Consider the following 21,895-nt stretch of genomic DNA (forward strand, 5'->3'; position numbering starts at 1 on the left):
TACCTGATGAAGTTTGTCTCATAGTTGGTATATAATATAATAACTTATGTATCGGTGACTAAATACTCTATCAAACTCTTCAGATAGCATCAAGTGGAAGGTTATCAGTGACGAATTCGCGAAATTCTGGTGACAAAAATCAGGTCATAGGCCATTTCTTAATAGCATAACAAAGCGCTCGTTGCTAAGTCTAAACTTGATAGTGAACTACCTACATCACAAATTATCAAGTTAAGTTTTTTACATTACAAGATATACGATATATATACAACTGCAGACTTATCCCAACCTATCTCCGGTTCACAGATTAAATAATACCCCAGTATCCGGTTGACTGTAACAGATCCCTACTACTTATACTTATCTTAAAAAATACATACCTACTACTACTGGGGTATTATTTAATCTGTGCTACTACCACTACGTTAAAATGGTACCGACAAAAGAACATTTTTCTTTGTAACTTTCTTACATAATTTGTTAGTCTGTTTTATATACGATATGATACTCGTATACCCCATCTTTTCAAGCTACGGGTCATGATTATTTTACTTGGACGATTGGAATAATTAAATAAAAACCACGTCGTTTTAATATTTTATTTTGAACATTATCTATTAAAGTAGTGGCATTTAGCGGAACGCTTACTTTTCACCGATTTATTTCTCCTCAAAATACATACTAAATTTTGATACAGTCGCCAAAAACCCTAGGATTCTATACATTTTTCCCAAAAAGTACTCGGTACAAATGCTTCCATTGACTTTATAATTTTACGACAATACGTTATTCTATGGTACAATATTATGTTTAAGATTGAGAGTAAACATGTACACAGTAATGGGCAATTAAAGATTTGACATAGGTATTTTTAATGAAATAATAATATATATTGTTATAAATATTATTACCTAAATTTCCTACTCACAATTAAATAGGTAAACAAGTATCATGGTTTCATGTATTTAAAAAAAATTAGGTATTTAGAAAAACTGTAATATTATTTACCCGCAATCATTAAAATACGGTTCAATGTGTTCTCAAAATTGATATGCAAAACATTTTGAAAAATGGATGATCCAGTCATTTTCCGAAACTCTTTGTAGATATGGCGTTCACCTATTCACTTCCACTTATCAATTTACCTTTCAAAATAACTAATCTACATTTTAAAGCAACATTTCAAACCATTTACAAAATGTCACAATTTCATATTCTTATATCGTCACTTCAATAATTTAAATAAATACCTAAGTATTTAAAATTCGTAACTACGACTGTTTTTGTAAACTATATTTAAATCTTCGAAAAAGAGATTTTAACACTGATCAAACTTTACAAGTTTTAATTATTGTAAAAAAAGATTTTAACAAACAAATATTTATAAAACGAGTTTTTAACAGACGGAAATAATTAACACAACAAACACATAAAACGCACGTTAGCAATCATTTGAGAACAAAAGTTTCTTGTCATACAAGAGTGTTTATAATAAAATCACAGTAAATCCTTTATCACCAGTCACATTAGTCACTAATTTATTAAGAGGCTCCTGGTATTCAGCCTAGATCCAGTACAAAATTACTATTAAACATATATCTATTGAAAAAAGTTAATAAGTACTTCACAGAAATCGTGTTCTTGTTCGTTAAACATCCATGATAAGTAGATATTGACAGCGCTATCTCAAAAATAATCTACGTCCAATAAATGAGTCACTCATGTCTATGACATTATCATGTTGTTTTCATTGATGCTTAAAAATTTGAAATAAAAACACTAACACTATGAATTTTAAAGACAGGAGCCCCTTAAATGCCTCATTCAGAGAATACAGGGCCGTATTGCATATGACCCATTTGGTGCCGCGAGAATATATGTAGTTGATCCGCATCATTCGATGGACAAATACTGGGAAACAGCAAACGAATAGAAAATAATAATATCAACTAATCTTCGTAGCCTTAATTTGAGGTTAGGAGGAATTAATTAAGAGTGATTTTTCCATTTCGTTTCTGTATAATTTTCGTTTTTTTTTTAATTCTTAAAACATCGATTGATGTTGAACAACTGCAATTTCAGAAGCATATCCTAAATCCTAATACACAAAGACAACATATAATATTTTTAAAATAAAATAAATAATAAATGTAAAACCTAGTATAAATTACATGTAAAAAATGGCTACACAGGACTTTAGTCACAAACATTTTAGTAATAGAGGCGGTACATACTTGGAACACTATATGCATTGCAAACAAGGTACTGGCGTCGCCACAGCATCCAGTGTGTCAATCCAATATAAAATATATTCTATTGACCGTATTGGTCACAAATTCCAATCAATATTCTCCATTTGCAGCATTAATGCGTCCACTTTTTGCATCCGAGAAAAAGCAAAAAACTAATAAAGTTACTTATGTCTATGACAAAGAGACTAAACAATTCCTCTTTGTAGGGTATATTTAAATATCTAGCTCTCGTCTCATCTAGCCTTGTAACCAATTATGGTTAAATGAAATATCCATAATTTGACAAAGAATTATAAACAACCACAGCTTATATATTAAGTAATGCAGCACGATTTGGATTCCTCTATTTAATTAGATACAAAAAGTAGGACACTCGCTGTTATCGCACTAGGATGACAAAGGACTCTTTCGCTTCAAATAGATGTTTGACCTAAATCCTAGATCCGTATTTTGAGTACACGATATAATTATTAATTTATCATAGAGTACTTTTCTATCATACATGTTATTATACGTAATTAGCAACGTTCATTATAATTCATTTGATAATATTCACGTTTCTGGAACAATGAACTAGAAATTTTATATGACAACCATTTTAAAATTTTCTTTGAATCATCACGTAGTTGTTTAAGGTGATGATATAACTTTGTACAATCAGATTAAGTTTTCAGGTAAGTCTTAAATCTAATAAGTATTTTATTGTTTTTACTCCAAGTAAGGTAGTTTAGTGGAATGTTCATCGACATAGCATAGATGCCGATGTTACGAAGTCTATTATTTACTCAAAATGCCTGTAACCTGCTCGTTGATTTATACAAGTATGTGTAGTATACGGCAGTGATTATAATTCGATCGTTTTAAATTCATAAATCCAATCTTCGTAACTGGCGATTGTGGAATGGATGTAAAAAACCTAGATAACTCGAGTTATTTCGGTTTAAAAATATTCCAATTTCTTAATCAGAAAAAATGTAAATTTTTCTGTCTTACTTTCATAGCGGTAGAGCATAAAAATAAGCTATATAATTGGTTTGAAAAGGAGGATTTTGTTACCGAAACTAGGGATTAATTGTTCAAATACAACATTTGACATATACCTATACCTATAGGTATCCTCCCCTGCGATTTCCCCTAAGTTTTTTGCCGTATGTAACTATTTATAATATTGTCTATAGTTAAAAGTATGTATAAGAATTTTGTTTAAGTATTATTAGTACAATAACGGTTTGCGGTATACTTAACCCATGTCGAAATGACAAACCCACCCAGTTCCCTTAATAACTTATTGTGTATTTTGTATTAGAAGTTATATTATGTATATCTATTGTGTAATTTTAGTAGGGTATATTCTAGGCTTATTTACATATATAGCAGCAGTTTAACTATGTATATATTGAAAGTTATTAACAAAGCTATATTGATGCATAGATGATAATTACGTACCCATACTTAAGTATTTGTCTATATATTTTTATGTTACAAATACAATTGTATAGAAAACAATTTGGCACTATACAATTTTTACTTAACATCTCTGTTTGCGTACCTATATCAGGATTGTATGGATACTAAATAATCTACATTTAAGGAGATTTTTTTAAAATAATATACAGATTTATTATATTACATTGCAAATATTTATATTGAAACGAATTTAGGTCGGAACATTTCCAGTTTTTGAATAAAATTTGATGCGCCACGTCTATCATTAGCGATTTTAACGTCGTGCCTGATCAACTCTTAGGATGCACTTCCACTAGAGAAAGGAGCTAAGCTATAAAGCTAAAGTAAGTACGAAAGAGTCTCGTTACATAACGCAACTATGCGAGTTGTGATAATAAGATGGTTTATCACTGATAGTACTACATAGCTGTTTGTGATTCTGGGCCCTTAAATTAATGTAAGTCCAGAATTAGCACGTTATACTACACCTGTGTTAATACAGGCATTGAAAAAAAATGGTGTAATATCAGATACCTAAAACGTAGTTTATCTCAAGTGAAAATGCAGGCCTATGAAGTATTAACACTGCGATATTATTGCGACGATTGATCATGGTAATATTGCAGACTTCAAGCTAAAATCAGATCAAGTTTTGTCTTATATTTATCTTTTAGCTTAAAATATGGGCAAATATTACCGATAAATCACAAAGATGCAGCATATCGCCGCAGATGGCGGCAACAGCACTTGCGATAAACAAACGATCCCACTATCATAGTGCACAAGTCAATTGATATAATTTATGATGATTTGGAATACTTGTCGTTATATCAACGTGGACAGAGAAAACTATAGACTTCGTCATTCGTTTCGCTCATACAATAAAGATAAATATTTATTAGAAATACACAAGAAGAAACGAGACAGTGCCAGTTTGTTGGGCCGGGAAGTTGTATGAAAATCTGCTACTTCATTTGGGTACGCAAGCCCGTCTTAGTTTTCTTTGTCTCTGTGTTATCCAAAGACTGTTGCTACAATCTGTTGTAATAACATCGCAACGTCCCCTATTTATTGAGGTAGTGTCTTCTGTTTGTTGATCAGAGCGTTGAGCAGTTTGATCCTGGCTTTGACAGACTTGTAACGGAGGTACTCGTCCTCTCGTCCCTTCTTGTCGTCCCTCTGGACCTTCCTACAGTTCTGGATCTCGAAGCTCACTTCGTACTCCTTGATGCTGCGTCGGAGCACCTATTTTCATAGCATTATTTAAATCAGATGTAGGAAGTTCCAATCGGTTACTGTTTTATTTGGTACCAACATATTTTATTTTAGTTATTCAACTTATTATTGGTTAGACTCGTTCAGGTGTAATGATATTTTAACAGTTTCGCGCATCCTTTAGAAGTTGTTTACCGATCAATGTTCCAATGTACAACACATAATAAAATAATAAAAACAAGATTGAACATTGATTAACATCATATATAAAACCACATGCATCCACTCTTGAAATCTAAAATATAATGAAGTAACTTACACATTTCTGCAGTTTAGCCTCAGCAAGAGCCTTGTGGAGTTCCTCCACGCTGAGGCAGTGGAGTCCCTCATTAGCTGGAGCCTCCTCGCTGGCGGCTGAATGTGCTGATGATGTCGACGATGGCACCTCCTCATTTGGTACACCTCCTTCTTGACGAGGTGGGGATTGCAGCGGTGTTTGGAGCGGAGTCTCCGCTGTTTCCTGAAGATTAAACAATAACGCATCATCATTAAAACCTGTACCTGTTACTGCAGCATTTCTCAATGGTTGTTAAATTCGAAAACGATCAAAAAATAGCGAACGATAAAGGTTCTACAGCGATCCAGCTGAAATTTTTAATGCGATTGCGGGGCTAGTTTAGACTAATCGATTCAATCCGACATTTTGCGTGCTACTTCACATTTTCCTTAAAACGTTGCGAATCGTCAAGGGTAGACAGTTTATGTAGGTACCTACCTGCTGCCACGTCTACTTGAATTGATATGATAGATAGATAAAAGCGTTTATTTTATGCACAAAAATAAATTAAATAGACAAAAACAAAAAGAAAGGCGTATTTTGTTATGCCTTTCTTCTTGTTTTTGTCTTGTTTTGTCGATAATATCTGAAAGCAATAAGTCGTTAGAGGTTTTTATCTCACCTGTGAGGAATCAGATGGTTTCTCTTGAGAATCGCTGGAGCTGTCCACGCTGCTGTTGAATAACATTGCCTCATGCTCGTGAATTGTCGCCAAATCGCTGTTCGTACATCCAATTACCTGGAAATAAAACGAAAGGCCTGAAGATTCTTTCATATTCTTTTTTACCGTCTGTGATTGCAGAGACCAATTCATTATGAACGAGTATCTACAATCAAATTTAGGTCAGTAACAAAAGATTCGCTCACATAAAATATCCTAACTTTGTATTAACATTAATAGAATCGTAGTCATCAGAATTTAAGCTCTGGTGGTTTTACTTTTCTTATTTATATTATTTGGTTTGTCAGCAATTGTTACCATAATTATACAAATACAATCTGCACCATTACAAAACTAATTACACAACTTCTTACTTACAAACACTATATGCACATTATAAAAGTAAAAAAAAAACAATGTTTATAAATAAGACGCCATAAATTTGCATTTATTCGCAATTTAAGTAGTAGTAATATTAATATTACTTACCGCATCAGGTCGTGTCGCAGCGAGACATCGTTTGACAGCTCTGTATCGGTCGTACAAATGTCTGGCGGCGCCCCGCTCTGCAGAATGAGCTGGAGGTCTCCCTCTAGCTGCCTCCAAACGAAGCAACGCTCTCTGGACACAAGACTTCTCTGCCGCCAACTGAGCCGAAGACCAGTTCGCTTCAGGAGTACTCGACCGACCGGACGCTTGCCGGCAACCTTCCAACCACTGCGGAAAATAATAATCCAATTGACCGTTTGTAGCTACTTCTGTATCAGCTGCCACAACAAATATTAAGCTTCATATTAACAATACATACGTTGATGTTTATGAGGAATTTCTGTTTACAACAAAGCATGATTGCTTTGTTAGACTGGAATAGATGACGACCTTAGCAAAAAGAAATTTTATAATAGAAATTTCATTTATTATTTGAAAAATTTGATTTAAGATCATCCTTTAAATCGTCTGGGTAAGCATACCTCTTCAATGTCCCACACGATTTCAGACATGGTCTTGTCACTTCTCAATGCTATTTCGAGTTTATCATCCCTTTCCTTCTGTTGCCTGGCGGCTTGTACCTTCAATGTGTATTCAATCGGATCAGCTTTGATGCAACGTTTCTCAGCTTGCAATTTTCGAAGACTGTCGTACATTCGTGTCAGCTGGACATCGGTGATGCGGTCACTCGGATTGATGGCATAACCGTTCTTGGCTTCAAAATCGCTTTCGTACTTCGAGATAGTTTTCTTGAGGACACTGATCTGTAAAAATATTATGTTAGAAAATATTTTCATAATCCTTAATACTTCCATATACCTATGCATTTATTTAAACTTCAGGGCTGCTCGCAATTCTGACACTGCGTTCAACAACAGTTCAACTACAATCGTGGATAGTGTCTAAATTTGGCGCTGCGTTCACTTCGTCGCACGTGCTTCATGTTGTCAGTTTCGAAAAGCTTGGTTATCTTCACATAAAAATAAAGGATTACCTTCTTCTGTATCTTGTCTAGTCTAGTCTCAGGACATGGCTGGTCCCGACGAGGGTGGTGTCTCGAAGTAGCGCTGCGCTCGTCGCGACGCACCCGCTCCATGGTGTCAGTTTCGACGCTCTCGGTGCTCCCAGCGCTACCGGTGCTGCTGGGAACACGGACCACTTGGCGTTGGAGGGCTCCAGCGTCCAGCGTCTCTGGTTCCTCGCATACTGTATGAAGTAACGGTAATGTGAAAAATGTGAACAAAAGTATAGCAACTTTCGATTCACTCAGTTTAACCACGGAAGAACTTCAAAGGCAACGGAATCCTAATCAGTACATTCTATTGGTATATGTGTATGGTAGTACCATGAAAATTAGATTTGGGAGATACTGAATGATTACTTACAATGCGTCTTTTGCACAATATATTCAAAGTTAGGCGGTGTATGGCATCTTGTATCATCTGTGGTGGGGACGCAATCATTTTCTTTTGGATGTTTTGGTATCCTGGTGGGGGCACGACGACGTTTGCCGCCATATTGCGGCCGGCGGGCGCGGGAGAGACGTTCAGCACGACGCTCGGACTAGAAAATAATCGAAAATTTACATAAATAAATTGATATATCCTATGTACTTCTTCTGTGCGTATTTTGTAACTTGTATATCAAGGTTTCCTATAAATATAAAGTATAACTGGGAACGACATTAAACAAAGAAGAATCTACAGCTTGAAGAAGGACATATAACTTCAATAATTAATCAACTCTTGGTAAAGGACAGTATCCGTAATATTGGGATAGTAGTTTATTACCTCAAGTCGATTGTAGTCATGAAGTGGCGGAGGAGGTGGTGGAGGCGCCAATCTCTCTTCACTATGCGGTCTTCTCTCCTTCCGCTCGTGCGTGCAGCCCGAGTCGCGACGCTCGCGCCGCTTGCGGGCCTCTCGCTCGCACTCCGGGGCCGCCATATCTTCCGTCTCCTTTTCTCTCGGCTCGTCCCGCTCGCAGCACTGCGCACGCCACCCGAGCGATATTACTACCGGCTGCTCGCTCGGACACTCTCTTTCGTGCCCGTAACCCTAACATGTCAATGTCATGTGGTGTTAGTGCCCGTGTCACCCATCGGTGATTCAGTGATATATAATTCCATAGAGACAACTGATGATAGTTATACTTAGCTGGATCCGAGCGACCGATAGAAAGGGATGCAGTTATGTACAAGAAATAGAAAATTACTATGAAAGGGCTTCACTTCTGATAAATACATGCATTCCTGTCTGTTGGCCGGCTTGGCTGGCTGGTTGGCGGTAATTCACCGTTTTATTATGACAGATTATTTACAATGTTCCTGTAGTTTCATATGGCGGTTACATGTGTCTTCTTTTACTATAGCATCGTAAATGTGTGTAATTTGCAAAGTGACAGTTTTCTCTATGGAAAATATTAATCTTTTGAGGAGAACGGGAAGGTGGGGTAAGCGGTGTAAGGAATAGTGCGGTATTGTGGTCTAAGGATTGTGAATGGATTGGCTTGGGCTATATTGGGCATGGTGTTGTTGTAAATGTATTAGTAGGTATGTAACACAGTTATTCTTCATCTAATTTTAAATACCGCGCCTAAAAGCATCCATCTACGTTCCTATTTACGGTAATCAGTCTTGTACTTTAAGCATTTGTTACTAAGTTGCGGTTATTGTTAATTACCTACATTTCCAACGGTTGGTTTACGGGAAAAGTTATTATACAAAAAATACCCATCGTAACACATATTCGTTGCTTTTCATAGGAAATTCCATTATATTTATTGCACGTATTTATAAACTTTTCCCGTAACTGGTGTATAGGTATGTTATTGCTTTGCGAAGCGGATATATAAAGCATTTCAAAATAAACTATTGTTGTTAAGACACTACGTAAGATAGGTAATGATGTAGGTATGAACCCCGTCGAAATTTCAAAAGTACCTGCAGGAATTCCAATTGTACCATGTTCGCCTGAGGCTTTATACTTTAGACTTGCAAATAAAATTTTCCAATATCCAAAAGTTTCGACCGTCAATGTGAAGATTCTGAAATTAAACCATTTTTCCAATGCAACTACACAAAAATAAATTTATCTATGGTTGCTTTAGTGATGTGAACAACTGACTACGTCGCTAGTTCCATCAACTGCGTGAATTACCCAAATAAAGAGACTAAACAGGTTATTCTAAATACTTACAATGCAGTATCTTGCAGCACCAACTATGGAGTTCAAAATTCTGGAAATGTTGCCCCGACTGTTGCTGGCCAGGTTAGCTGAGGCTTCTTGACGACCCCTGCTGAATCCAACCAAACACTATTGACCGGGTTATTGCTTATCCTTTGATGTAAAATAAAATGAAAGAAACAAAACGAAACGGCGGGGTAGATTCGGACGCCGTTTTGGCGGGAATCTGTCACTAAACTATTATAGTCTATAAAAAAATGTCTATTTAATGATGTCACTTCTTTGCGCCCTCATGTCCCAATCACGACACATATTGGTAAGACGCAGACAGTCAAAAAAATTCGGACCAACGCTTTACGGTTGCTTCAAAAAATGCGTTGAAACCAGTCTGTAATTTAACATTGATGGGTTGAAATGGGTTTTATGAGCGTGCGAGCCCAAATGTCAGTGTCGCATTTTCATGTCCATTTTTTAAACACTTTCACGATTTTTCTTGACTTAAGTAACACTTGATTGTCTAGTTATCGTCTATCATCTTTGCAGATATTCTCACAGTTTTCTTTGTCAATCTTCTGATGGAGTGTCGGTTGACGACCGGTTTGGCCTGTAATAAAAATATTAATATTTATTCTCAAAAAATCTAAGACTATCTCTCATCTGAGTGTTTTCCAGGTTTCTTTCGCAGCCATCAAGCATCAGAGCCCAACCTACATCAAAATATTAATAACAAATAGATAGATACAGCACATAACCTAATAAAAAATAGGTCCTCTCTGGATATAACTAAACATAGAACTTACAAACTTTACGTCTTTAGCAAAATTAAAATAGAAAAAACATTAACACAGCAAAATGAATCTAAAAATAGACGTACTTAGTCTGAAACTACTAAAAAATATTTTATCTTAATCATGCTAGATGCTAGTCTGCTAATGTCTTTTTTTCATACAACTAATTTTGATTTTATTCTATACATTTTCAATTATGACCTTCACAGGTTCATGTCAAATTTTATACAGTATTTCTCAAAAAGGTAAACAGTGTCATAATGCCCAAAAATACAGTTAAATGTGTATCTTCAATGGCATTTCACAAACGACAATAGCTCAAATTTTAACTCAAAATCATTAACAACTCTCAACACACATAAACATAAACCCTGAAAACATTGCTCTTCTTTTTGGACACTTATGTAAAAGTAAAAGCTCTCGCCAAAAGCTTCAAAGTAATCAGCCTAGCGGGATGCCATAATGGTAAGCGTGGTAGTTAAACACAGCCTTGAATCTTGAATACTTGCCAAACGATTAAACCAAGGCCTTCAGACTTAAACTTTACCTATTATGTTTTATTCTTCATCTTATCTAATTTTTAAACACATAATTAAATTATCAATTAAATAAATTATCTTAAATTATCAATCAATAGATAATGCGTCTGTCTGTTTCAAAACTTTCTTCTTTTACACTACGTAACGGATTTTGATGCAGTTTTCACCAAAATCCGTTACGTACAAAGACCCCGTGCGAAGCCGTGCCAGGTCGTCAGTCTAATATAAATAAATGGTGTTTGATTAATTGTAACATAATTACAATTGATCCACCACTATGACCCCTAGAAACCATGTAATGGTTTGTCTAGGCGCTACACTATCCACATTTTATACAACCATTGTTCTATTAAATCGAAGAACCAGATACCAAGCCAACTACTATTCATATCACCTGCTGCACCTGTACCCAAAACCTAAAATGGAAGCTCTCTATATCCCGAGGGATGACTGCTGATAGGCATTTCCTAAAAACAGCATTTCCTAAAGTGGGATTTCTTCAGGCAAGTGGCCGTTCATATCATCAGAGCCAAATATCCAAAATTTAAACGCGAACCCAGGCACTGGGATCACGAAACTATAATCGCTTCTCTCCTGTGAGAAAATTTTGGATTCTGTTTTGCTTTAGACAAATTTTAATGTTTTTTAGATGTATTGTTCCAGAAATTGGCAAGTTCAAACTCTACAGCTTCATTAGTTAGTATAGATCGAAAAAAAAAAACCATTTCCATGTACTTAACTAAATTCAATCGGCCTCCGCTTGAACTTTTATTTTTATACAATTATTCACTTCAGATTTTAAACGAGAAAACCTCGTGCAATGTCGAAAAACTTGTCACTTTGGTGTCATTATTTTTTCACGTACTCTAATGAGTACCTATTTGAAAAAGGATGAATATTCTCTTACGGATTACTATAAGGAATTACTATTTCTATGTATGGGTTTAGAATTGGGATTAGTTGTTGAAATTTTAAGGTTATTTTTTTACGCCGAGCCCGGGTTCGCGGCTTCACAACCCTGAACGAAACTGTGAACATTCGGAGATGAGAGAGAGAGAGAGAGATACATAAATCAGATTAAGTCCGCATGTTAGCACTAATACAGATCATCATACATATTAGGCTTCCAATCGCGCATTGAACACTCATTTACTCATATGTAAGCCTTCATTTAATAGGATTACTGTGTGAAGGTAAAATTTATACACTATATGTGTTATCTTAAGAAAGTTACATTGGCGGCTATGATACCTCAAACCGCCCGCTTGAATACCTAACAATTTTAAAAGCAACAGCTTTAGATTTGTGACTGCCTGATGACCTCTTTAGGGATGTTATGTTGTCAAACCTATGTGTCCTCAACGACATTACGATACGAGAGTATATCGAGTGGTGATATTCTAGGGCTAGTATACCGCCTGCACAAGAACATTCTCAAAGATGGTGGAGGTCAGGCAAGCGGTAGGTCGTAAAAACTGAACGATATATTTAAAATTTAAACGTTTATTTTTAACGTTAACGGCTTTGCGGCCACACCTAAGTTTTCTTCTGTAGTACTACTGGAATGTATATAATCTGTGGATAGTGGAAGAACAAAGAAAATACAAGGAAATTCTTGTTAAATCAATTTATTCAACAGCAGCTACGCCGTCACTGGACCATATAAGTTTCTTCTGTAGATAAATCATGAAATCATGTTTTACTTGAAAGAGATTACTTTAGACCAGCAGAATACCTACATTTCAGTATGACCACAGAATGATATAAAACTGAAATAAATATCTTTATAATGTGTATAAAAGAAATACCGAAAAAAAACGATATCTTCAGAGTTATTGTAAAAGTTTATTGAATCAAGCCCACGCTGACACGAGCGTTATTGGAGCTTTCATATACGAAATTGATGTTGACCTTGGAAGTCGTGCTTACGTAACCTACAGCGTAGAGGGTCTACGAGAACTGCGTAGCAGCTAAGTGCGTAGCACTGGGTTCGCGTTCTACGCAGTTACAAGCCTACGAGCTAAGAAATTCTTTGTTTTCATTATTTTTTTACTAGCACTCGGTCCCGGCTTCGCGCGAGTAAAAATATAATAAATTTTACACCAAGGCCTTCCTCAGTAAACACACTTATCTACATAAATAATTGCATCAAAATCCGTGCGGGGGTCTTTGACTTTATCGCGAACATACAGATGCGGCAGTGGACTTTTTATAATATATATGTATTACATTGCAATGTGATATTTTAAAAATACTATTTATTAATTTAGATGAAATAAAGACTTACGATTTTTGAGTAGTTAAGTTTATGAATGAAAATCTTACTATGTCTTACAAATTCAACTCTTTGCTTATATAGGTTGCATCTAAACATAGACTTCCCTAAATATAGAGTTTGTAAACAGCGTAGAATTTGAAATAGCATAAGACGAACAGAAGTGGCACAGAAGAATTATTTTGTCACCAAGTAAGGAAATCTCTCTCACTGATAAACCAGTTCCTCCTACGATTGCTAAGTCTTTCGCTCGCCATAATAACACATTATTGTGTGAAACTACAATAGATCAGGTAAAACTATTCATGCTATCGTAAGGTTACGTCGTAAAGTCGTATCATCTGTATTTGTGGTTACTTACATCGCGATAGAGATGGTTCGCAGAGCGTTTCCGCTGCGGCCGCACTGTCATTACGATTTTTCAAATTTTAACAAAGACAAGAATTATTTTAACTATCTGACTTTGAATTCTGCTCACGTGACGTGTAGTTCCGATAGAGCATTGGACCCATGGATTTAATAAGTACTTCACGGAGTACCTACTAATTCATAATCCACTCCATAATTTCCCGTGGATATCGTATGACGTGACAACTAATATGCAACAAAAGCCATTTCCAAGGAAGATCAGAAGGCAGAAAACCGGTTGTAAAATCACAGCCAAATGTTCAAAATTGTGAGGTTAATTTTTTTCGCCGACCCCGGGCTTTAAGACGTCACAGCCTTATATAGACGATTTGTAGTATCCCAATCCGGCCACCGGTCAAACACAAATTGAGTCGAATTTTGATATTAACTAACCGCAATGGAATTAGTGAAGTACTTACTAAATCCATGGTAACAGCAGATGGTAGGTACTTTGGGTTTGTTATTCCGAATTCCATGGCAAATAGGATGTTATTGTGTTTTGCCAAGGAATAGCTAAAAATACTTTAGTGCGACGTAAATACATACGTATTACTGTAACCTAAATACGAAATGATCCCGGTTCGATCACAGAGATTTCGTGAAAGCTTCATGTAATGCATGTAAATGGATATCATTGTGAGAAATCTTGGAAATAGATGCCCTACATGTGGCGCTTTTATATCATACATACATATGATACAGATAACAAGGGGTTATTATCTGTCTATATGTCTTTTTTCCGACATTTTTTTACAATATTTTGTAGTATCCATTAACTTCATGGAAGATAAAAAAAACTATTTAAATTAATTGGAAGCTCATTTTATCGAGTGTACCTGCTAAAATTGATATCACATATTATTCAAGGCGCCTGAAAGGCATCTGATATGACTTATACAAATACCGCCAGCTGGTGATAGTAGATGCAATTTCAAATTGAAAGAAACGTTATCCGTCTTTTTTGCATGTTTAATGGTTTTCATAGCTAGCAACAATGTTAGTTGGGTTAGACCCAAAACTCAACAACAAACAACGGAGCTACAACCTTTACTCAGACGCAAAACGTTGTAGCTCCGTTGTTTTCTATAAGTTTTGACACTAAAGTGCGTTGAAGTACGTCGATACAATTTTTACATTGTTCTGCGTTGATCAATCGCATTGGCATTGGCATTTATAATTCAAATAAACGGTACATTTTATTTATATCCCAAATAACATTGCTGGTGTCGAAGCTATCAACCCACGGGTCGAGGCTGTCGTTAGGGTAAATTGCCACAGTCAAGTGTAAGGCCATTAGGTACCATTAGAATTCATCGATTGAACGTATATCTATATTTTTTTCACTTTATAACTGTGTTGAAACACGACATTGATTTATTGATTTATTGCTGTACTACATCAAATTCTAAAGGCTTGATAGGGACCAAAACTGTTCTAATGAGTTTTTTTTCGGCATTTCTTCTCAGCAGGGGCCGGCCCTTCCGAAATGCCAGTAATTTTTAGCTTGTGATAAAAACGTGAAAAAGTGCCCGCGAAGTTATAAAGTTGGAAAATGATTTTTTTCTGATTGGCCCGGGTATGTATTTGTTATAAAATATAGTATCGTTGAGTTAGTATCCCATAATACAAGTCTCGTACTTACTTTGGGGGCTAACTCAATTTGTGTGATTTGTCCTAATATATTTATTTTATTAGGTAGTATAAATCTTAATTCGAAGTCATGGAAGTACTCCGTACAGCAGTACCTACTAATTCCATATTCTAAGTTCATACTAGAGGTTTGTAATAATGGTAGATAAAGGACAATGGCAGAATATGCTTCGTAACCGGTTACATGCAGTCTGACCCGGTTAGAGTCGGGTTCGTCGGCCGTGGGCGTGTCGGTACCCGCTCAAGAGCTTTCCTTGGGCGGGCGGCGGTAGAATTTGAGAGCTTTATGTATCTTTTATTTAATTTTTTTTTTGTTATTTTTGATGTAAAATTAAAAGTTTTATCAGCTAAGATAATAAAAAAATGCTTTAAATAAAGCGGCGCGACGGTGCGAATATCAACATATCTATATTTCCGGTTCCGCAAAAAAAAAAATTGAGATGTTGTGATACAATTTAATTGTTAATGACTTTAAATCTTACAAAGTAGGTGAACTAAATATACATATAAATACATATTTACGATTTGAAAAAAATATTAATTTTAATTAAAAAAAAAATATAAACACGCGAGCCATTCAATGTAACTTTCGTATAATAGCCCGTAGATACTTATCTATAATAAAGTTAATACAAAGATAGCATAAAAAAAATTATAGGTATTTCACGGTCATAAATGAACTTTCCTTTCTTTCTGATAAACAATATTATTTCCCATCGATAGATTCTACATTTAATTATATGTAAATATAAATTCAAATACTCAAACATATTTCTGATTCCTCATGTTTTTGTTCTTCTCATATTATGTCAGACGACGCCTACAAAAGCCGACTCGCACTTAGAATGGAACAAAAGTGTTCTTGAGAATCACCACATCATATATTTCCATGAAAATTTCAGCTTACCTGCACTAAAATGCAGCGGATGCAAGTCCGTATCGTATTTATATAAACGAAGAAGTGGATAAAGCGATTGATTTAGATATGGCGTCGTAGTACGCAGTAGGAGGCACGAAAGCGACCAGTCCCGAACACCCGGTTTTGGCGACTGAAGGGAGGCAGGCGCGCCGGGGTAGTGAGGGGACATTTCGATACGAAGATATTATCAAAAACAACAATGATCAATCACGCGCGAAAAACTACATTGACTTGTGATTAATAGCCTTGTTAATGGACACTTTTGTATTGCTTTGTTGATTTTTATGACATTAACTTTCTTGATTTTTATATTAATTTACTTGCGTGCTGTTTGAGAGCAAAGGAAAAATATAAAATAAGTAATCAATCAAGCTTAGGTACCTATATACTTATATTATTTGGTAAAATTTACTTCAACATCAATGAACTTACTTGCAATAAAATTTGTATAGCTTTTATTGTTATCAAAACATCATGTACGTGGAGTAAACTGTTGAAGAGTTCCTCCGCCGGGAGCATATCTTGGGTGCTTCATCAGGTCATATCATAATATTGCATTGTCATCCAAAATAACGTGTATACAAATTATAATTTAGTTAAAAATACTTATGTGCAGACATTTCACACGCATTAAATATTATATATGGAATCATTGGCAACTTAACGATAAAAAATGACGTACGTTACAGTAGGTATGCTACTGTAAAGTGCGTTATTTTTTTTAATTATCTCTGCTAATAATTTCCGATATTTTACTATCGATAATAGCGAATCCCTCAAACGTAAACATCGCGCTTCCACCGGCCGGCGACTGACTCCGCAATTCCATTCTACCAAGTTCTACCGTTAATAACAACACGCAGCAATAGTCCCGACTGCTTCATAATCCATTGCGAATCTCAAACCACACATCCACCCTGAGTTACATTGATAACAAGGAATGAAAAGATAAACGGGAAAAGTTATCACCTATTTTCTTCGAAATAAAGTCGATGTAAGAGAAGATATGACGCCCACATTTCTGGGCCATCCCTTTATTTGTAAATAGGACGAATTCTAATTCTGTTTTCTGTAACAGACTGTCTGTTTGGGAGAAATACCTGCAACTACTATTACTACTCCCTGTACAGTACAGGGAAAACAATCATAAATTACTGCCAAAGTACTAAAAGTCACCAACCAAAATTTCCTAACATATACAATAGCATAAGTTGTATAATATAACGGTAAATCATAATATCCATCAAACATGATCGCTACTCAGCCGCTTAGGAATACTTAGTAACTTCCAACACACCCCTTTTCGCGAGCGGGTGCAAAACTTAATGAACCGTAATGTCCCGCCGTTTATCACTGGACCTCTTATCTGACCCTCACATTGTCGTACAAAGGCGGAAACTTTTAGCATTCGGCACTTTTTCACAAACAGCAAAGAAAGAATTCATGATCTTCTAATTAATTTAGTATGTAACTTGCACTATTCTACTTCATCAAATTTGACAAAAAAATTAAAGGCTTTGTGTCATTTATCCGTCTCATACATCCACATGAGGATATCGACCACTCCTTATTTCACATCACACAGTCAATTATCTATGTATATAAAACTCTTGCGTTACTGAGTGACTGATTGACAGACAACGCACAGCGGAAACTACTGGGCGTAGAAAGCTGAAATTTGGTGTGTAGGTTCCTAGGACAGTGTAGGAGAGCACTAAGAAAGGATTTCCTGAAATTCCCACGGGTTTTTACTCACATACGAAGTTGTGGGTAAAAGCTAGTTGTATAGAAAATGCCAACATAAAAGCCTTTTTTTTCTGAATTGTGAATTTCGATGACGTCATTACGAAAAATGAAAAAACAATTTAACGGCAAAAATATTTTTCTAACCTCCATAGATATTACATTAGATATATACATTTTTTCCTTTTATAATGAAACATTCAATTTGTTTAATATTCTTAACTTCCTCGAGGATCAAAAGCAATTTATTATAATTTATATTTGATTGACCTGTATTTAAAGAAAGAAAAAACATTTATATTTACTGAACCATTATCAATATTAAAATATTGCACGCCATATCTGTACTTATTAGTTAGCAAAATGTATGAAACAATATCTTTCTACATTTCATTCATTCAAGCAAGTAAATAACATTTAAATTTAATTTCAAAGAAAATTTGTAAAAAGTCAGCGTCACGCGTGTTTATCAACAGTCCACGAATTTTCCACGGAGATTTCCCGACTAAGAGGGAGAAGTGATTTATTCTATCGCCGTCTCTTTCACACCCACGATCGATGTGACCTTGGCCATGCCCGGGGCTTTTTGCCCTAATCTATCATATGCATAATGACTAAGTAAATTTTCAAAAAATATTTTGTTTACATAAAGTTCACTCAATAATAGATTTAAAAAATGTTTTGCACTACCCTACGTACCTATAACTATGTAATTGTATGATTAAAAAAAACTGAACAGGTTTTAGTATGGTTTTAGTTATAGTGACTTTGAAACTTATCTAAGAACGTTCGACAACTTTTGCTTGCTTCAACTTAATTTCATCAAAATCGTTAATTGTTTTAATTTCATTGTAAATTTTTTAAAATATAATTTAATTGACAGTAAATAGGTTTAATAATATACATAATAAATACTTAAAATAATTAAACAAAAACTGTAATTCTGACCTCGACTGCTATTTCATTGTTCTTCCAGGAACTGTCTGCATGCCAAATTTTATTAAAAATTACTCAGCCGTTCTTTAGTCATAAACGATAAACATCCCCGATTTTTTATAGACTGAACTGACTGACTGAAACCCACGTGTTATCGAAGCCCCAGGACTCTCGCTCGGCGCATGTCAATATTTCATAATCCTTCATAGAAACAGCCTGGGAATCCATCGTTGCACCGAGCGCAGCGGCTATAAATAGAATGTACCGCCTTGGCAAGGTTGACTATTGACCGCTGCGATTTATACAATACTGCCGGCACGTATCGGCTTCACTCGGGTAAACACTTAATAAATTATACACTTAAACCTTCCTCCGGAATCACACTATCTATTGGTGAAAACCGCTTGAAAATTCGTGCAGTAGTTTTTGAGTTTATCGCGAACAAACAGACGCAGAGGACTTCGTTTTATAATATTTACAATTCTGCTCTAAGCTTGTATGATAAATGTATAATAGTGAAATAATGCAAAATTAATTCAATTATCGACGATATTATCACAAATTCGATGATGGGAAAGTTTTTGATTGAACTAAAGCAATCATATAAGAGTCAAAAGTTCTGTAGTAAATTATTTACTATTATGAGTAGCAATTGGTGTAATGGTTGTTATTGTTAGACTAATGGCTTCTGAAATATAATATCCCGAAATCACTCTGGCGTCGAATATCGCAATGGGCATTTTAATAAATAATGAACCTAAATCCTTGGCCATAGAAGCTATTATTGCAAGATATTGTTGAGAAGTTTCGCTGTCGTGCTATAAGTAATCTTTTGTTTACTTTGTTATAGTAGTATTGCTCTGTTATTGCTTGTTTATGGAACTTTGAACCAATATTATTTGCAATCAACTATTTAAATACCTAAACTAGTATACATTAGGTACATCTTTTCGCTTTTCTACTTTTTCGTGTCCACTTCGCACGGTCGTCGGCATCCCTAATTTTTAATGGCACGCATATCTTCGTTGACGACATCAAGCCAGCATTTCTTGCGTATTATAATGGATCTAATTATAATGGTAATCTTTCGGCATTTCTTCTCAGCAGTGAAACCGAAATGCCAGTAGTTTGTAGCTTGTGAGTAATAACTATTTGACGTGAAAAGTGCATGTGAAGGTCTAATTTCTGAATAAATGATTTGAATACATAAAAACAGATAACCAAGCACTAATAATTAGTTCAAAATTAAGTTACGAATCTAGGTACATAAAAAAGAAGTAGGTAATGACTTCTGTGCTTAGGAAAATACACAGCATGAAGTGACTCAAATAATAATGATTTATCCTTCATTTGACCCGCGATAGATGGAGATATAAAAAGTTAGGCTATTTGATTCAATACTCTTTTCCATTTCCTATTCACACGATATCTCAATTGGCATTCCGTTGCACAAAAGAATACTTACAGAACTTACGTCATATACAATGGAGTCCTTAGTACTACCTATATTCAAATATCAGGGGGCAAGAGCGAGGGGACCAAGGTAGTCGATAGTAACGCGCGTGCGTCCTATCCCTTCATCTCGTTTATGAACAGCCAATTTATCCTTTATTACATTGAGATAAAGTCTTTTTATTCCAGATTCCAGGACGCAGGAAGTTAGGTTCTAGAAAGGACTGTAAATTATCTGGAGTTCCAATTAACAGTCCATTTTGGAATCGAGAACTGCTGTTTATTTATAGATGGATATTTCCTTTACTGGTTTTTTAAATTAGGTTAGGTACCTACCTATATTTGTAATTCTCTTTATAGTCGTATTCCTCATGGCTGAGGGTCGTGGTCATTACGTGGAATTATACACACACAATACAACTTTCTTGGCATTAGTAATGGAGTGGTTTGCCATTGCCTTCTCCATTTCACACACAAGTTAATAATCAACCAGTGTGCAGGTTTCCTCACGATGTTTTCCTTCACCGGAAGCAAGTGATGGTCGATGAAAACAACTATACATGAGTCAGATTAGTATTCAAACTCATGTGGCACGAGCAGGATTCGAACATGGGACCTTCCGATCCACAGGCGAGCGTCTTACCATTACACCACCACCGCTACTTGTAATCCTAAACTAATTAATTTACCTAGCTATAGGTATCTATCTTTTCTTGCAATTCTCCAAACGGTTGCCTGGAAGTACCTAATTGCTCACAGTGATAAGCCCGCTTTTGCGCATATAAGCACTAATTTAATTTTCAAGTTTGTAACAGTATGTCTGATTTATGGGCACTAAAGGGTTCTGTGTTGTCTTTTTCAATGATTAATCTTATTTACCAAGAGATCTTTTTACGTAAATCTCAGTTTTAAAGCGACATGCCTTGATGAAAGTAATCCTTGTATGTTGCATTGTACTTACTACCTACCAACTTTTTTTGAACAGCACATTAAACCGGCGGGAAAGCGTGACATTGAAACCTAAAAGGAGGTCATGAGATCTCGCGATGGGATAATTTTCTCATTCTTATTTAAAATTATGGAGTCTCTAAACTCTCTCTACAATATTAACTCGTACATATTTTATTAACCTGATTTTTGTGATGTGCGATCAAATGCAGACCTACCTTAGAAAAAAGATAAAAAAGCAAGGATACGATTTTTTTTTGGTGGGTTGAATAATTTTCTTGCAAATATATAAATCGCCAAAAAACTAGATGGACCTAACGCTTCTTTTTTTCAGGTATAGGTACTATGTCTATTTAAAAACAAAAGGGGTCATAACTTCCGGTTAACTCATTCGCAAGGGATGAATAAGTTGCAGTAAATAGGTATATCGATCGCGTGCACCCGACCCTGCACCGACCTACTTGCAGGTCAAACCACCACCACCCCCTTTCATTCAACTCCGGGCCTTTCTAGAAACAAGGGAGGAATCTGCATAATTATCTAACTTCATTAAAGTTTCAGTAGGTAGGTAAACATTTTATTCGCAAACGGAATTGAACACTTTCGAATAATTAGTTACCTAAATAGTAAGTAGTTTAAATACCTAACTACT

The 21,895-nt window shown here is 35.4% G+C and overlaps 1 protein-coding gene across 7 annotated transcripts; it reads right to left on the reverse strand.

The window, feature by feature from the left end:
- Positions 1–585: 585 nt before the first annotated feature.
- On the reverse strand, positions 586–19,072 carry LOC128670724 (uncharacterized protein). 7 transcript variants are annotated; one of them, XM_053746662.2, is made up of 11 exons: positions 18,856–19,072; positions 9,598–10,189; positions 9,342–9,445; positions 8,191–8,457; positions 7,786–7,963; positions 7,395–7,606; positions 6,883–7,164; positions 6,401–6,628; positions 5,873–5,989; positions 5,233–5,433; positions 586–4,943 (listed from the first exon to the last, which is right to left on the reverse strand). In XM_053746662.2, the coding sequence occupies exons 3-11, from the start codon at positions 9,363–9,365 to the stop codon at positions 4,767–4,769; spliced, it is 1,686 nt and encodes a 561-aa protein (XP_053602637.1). In that variant the 5' UTR covers positions 9,366–9,445; positions 9,598–10,189; positions 18,856–19,072; the 3' UTR covers positions 586–4,766. The 7 variants fall into 7 exon arrangements, with proteins under 7 accessions (XP_053602637.1, XP_053602639.1, XP_053602641.1 ...); XM_053746664.1 differs by lacking the exon at positions 18,856–19,072 and adding an exon at positions 16,153–16,308 and having other exon boundaries at positions 8,191–8,388; XM_053746666.1 differs by lacking the exon at positions 18,856–19,072 and adding an exon at positions 16,153–16,308 and having other exon boundaries at positions 6,982–7,164.
- Positions 19,073–21,895: the final 2,823 nt, after the last annotated feature.

The sequence above is a fragment of the Plodia interpunctella genome, chromosome 6, assembly GCF_027563975.2.
Source record: "Plodia interpunctella isolate USDA-ARS_2022_Savannah chromosome 6, ilPloInte3.2, whole genome shotgun sequence".
Lineage (NCBI taxonomy): Eukaryota > Metazoa > Arthropoda > Insecta > Lepidoptera > Pyralidae > Plodia > Plodia interpunctella.

What these genes read in the sequence shown, in the direction of transcription:
- LOC128670724 (XM_053746662.2), bottom strand. Translation starts at nt 9,365, where the DNA reads ATGGTACAATTGGAATTCCTGCAG. An exon ending in AACCATCTGATTCCTCACAG is followed by an intron (nt 5,434 to 5,872) that starts GTGAGATAAAAA and finishes TTTAATCTTCAG; the next exon opens with GAAACAGCGGAGACTCCGCT. An exon ending in AGGCTAAACTGCAGAAATGT is followed by an intron (nt 4,944 to 5,232) that starts GTAAGTTACTTC and finishes CTATGAAAATAG; the next exon opens with GTGCTCCGACGCAGCATCAA.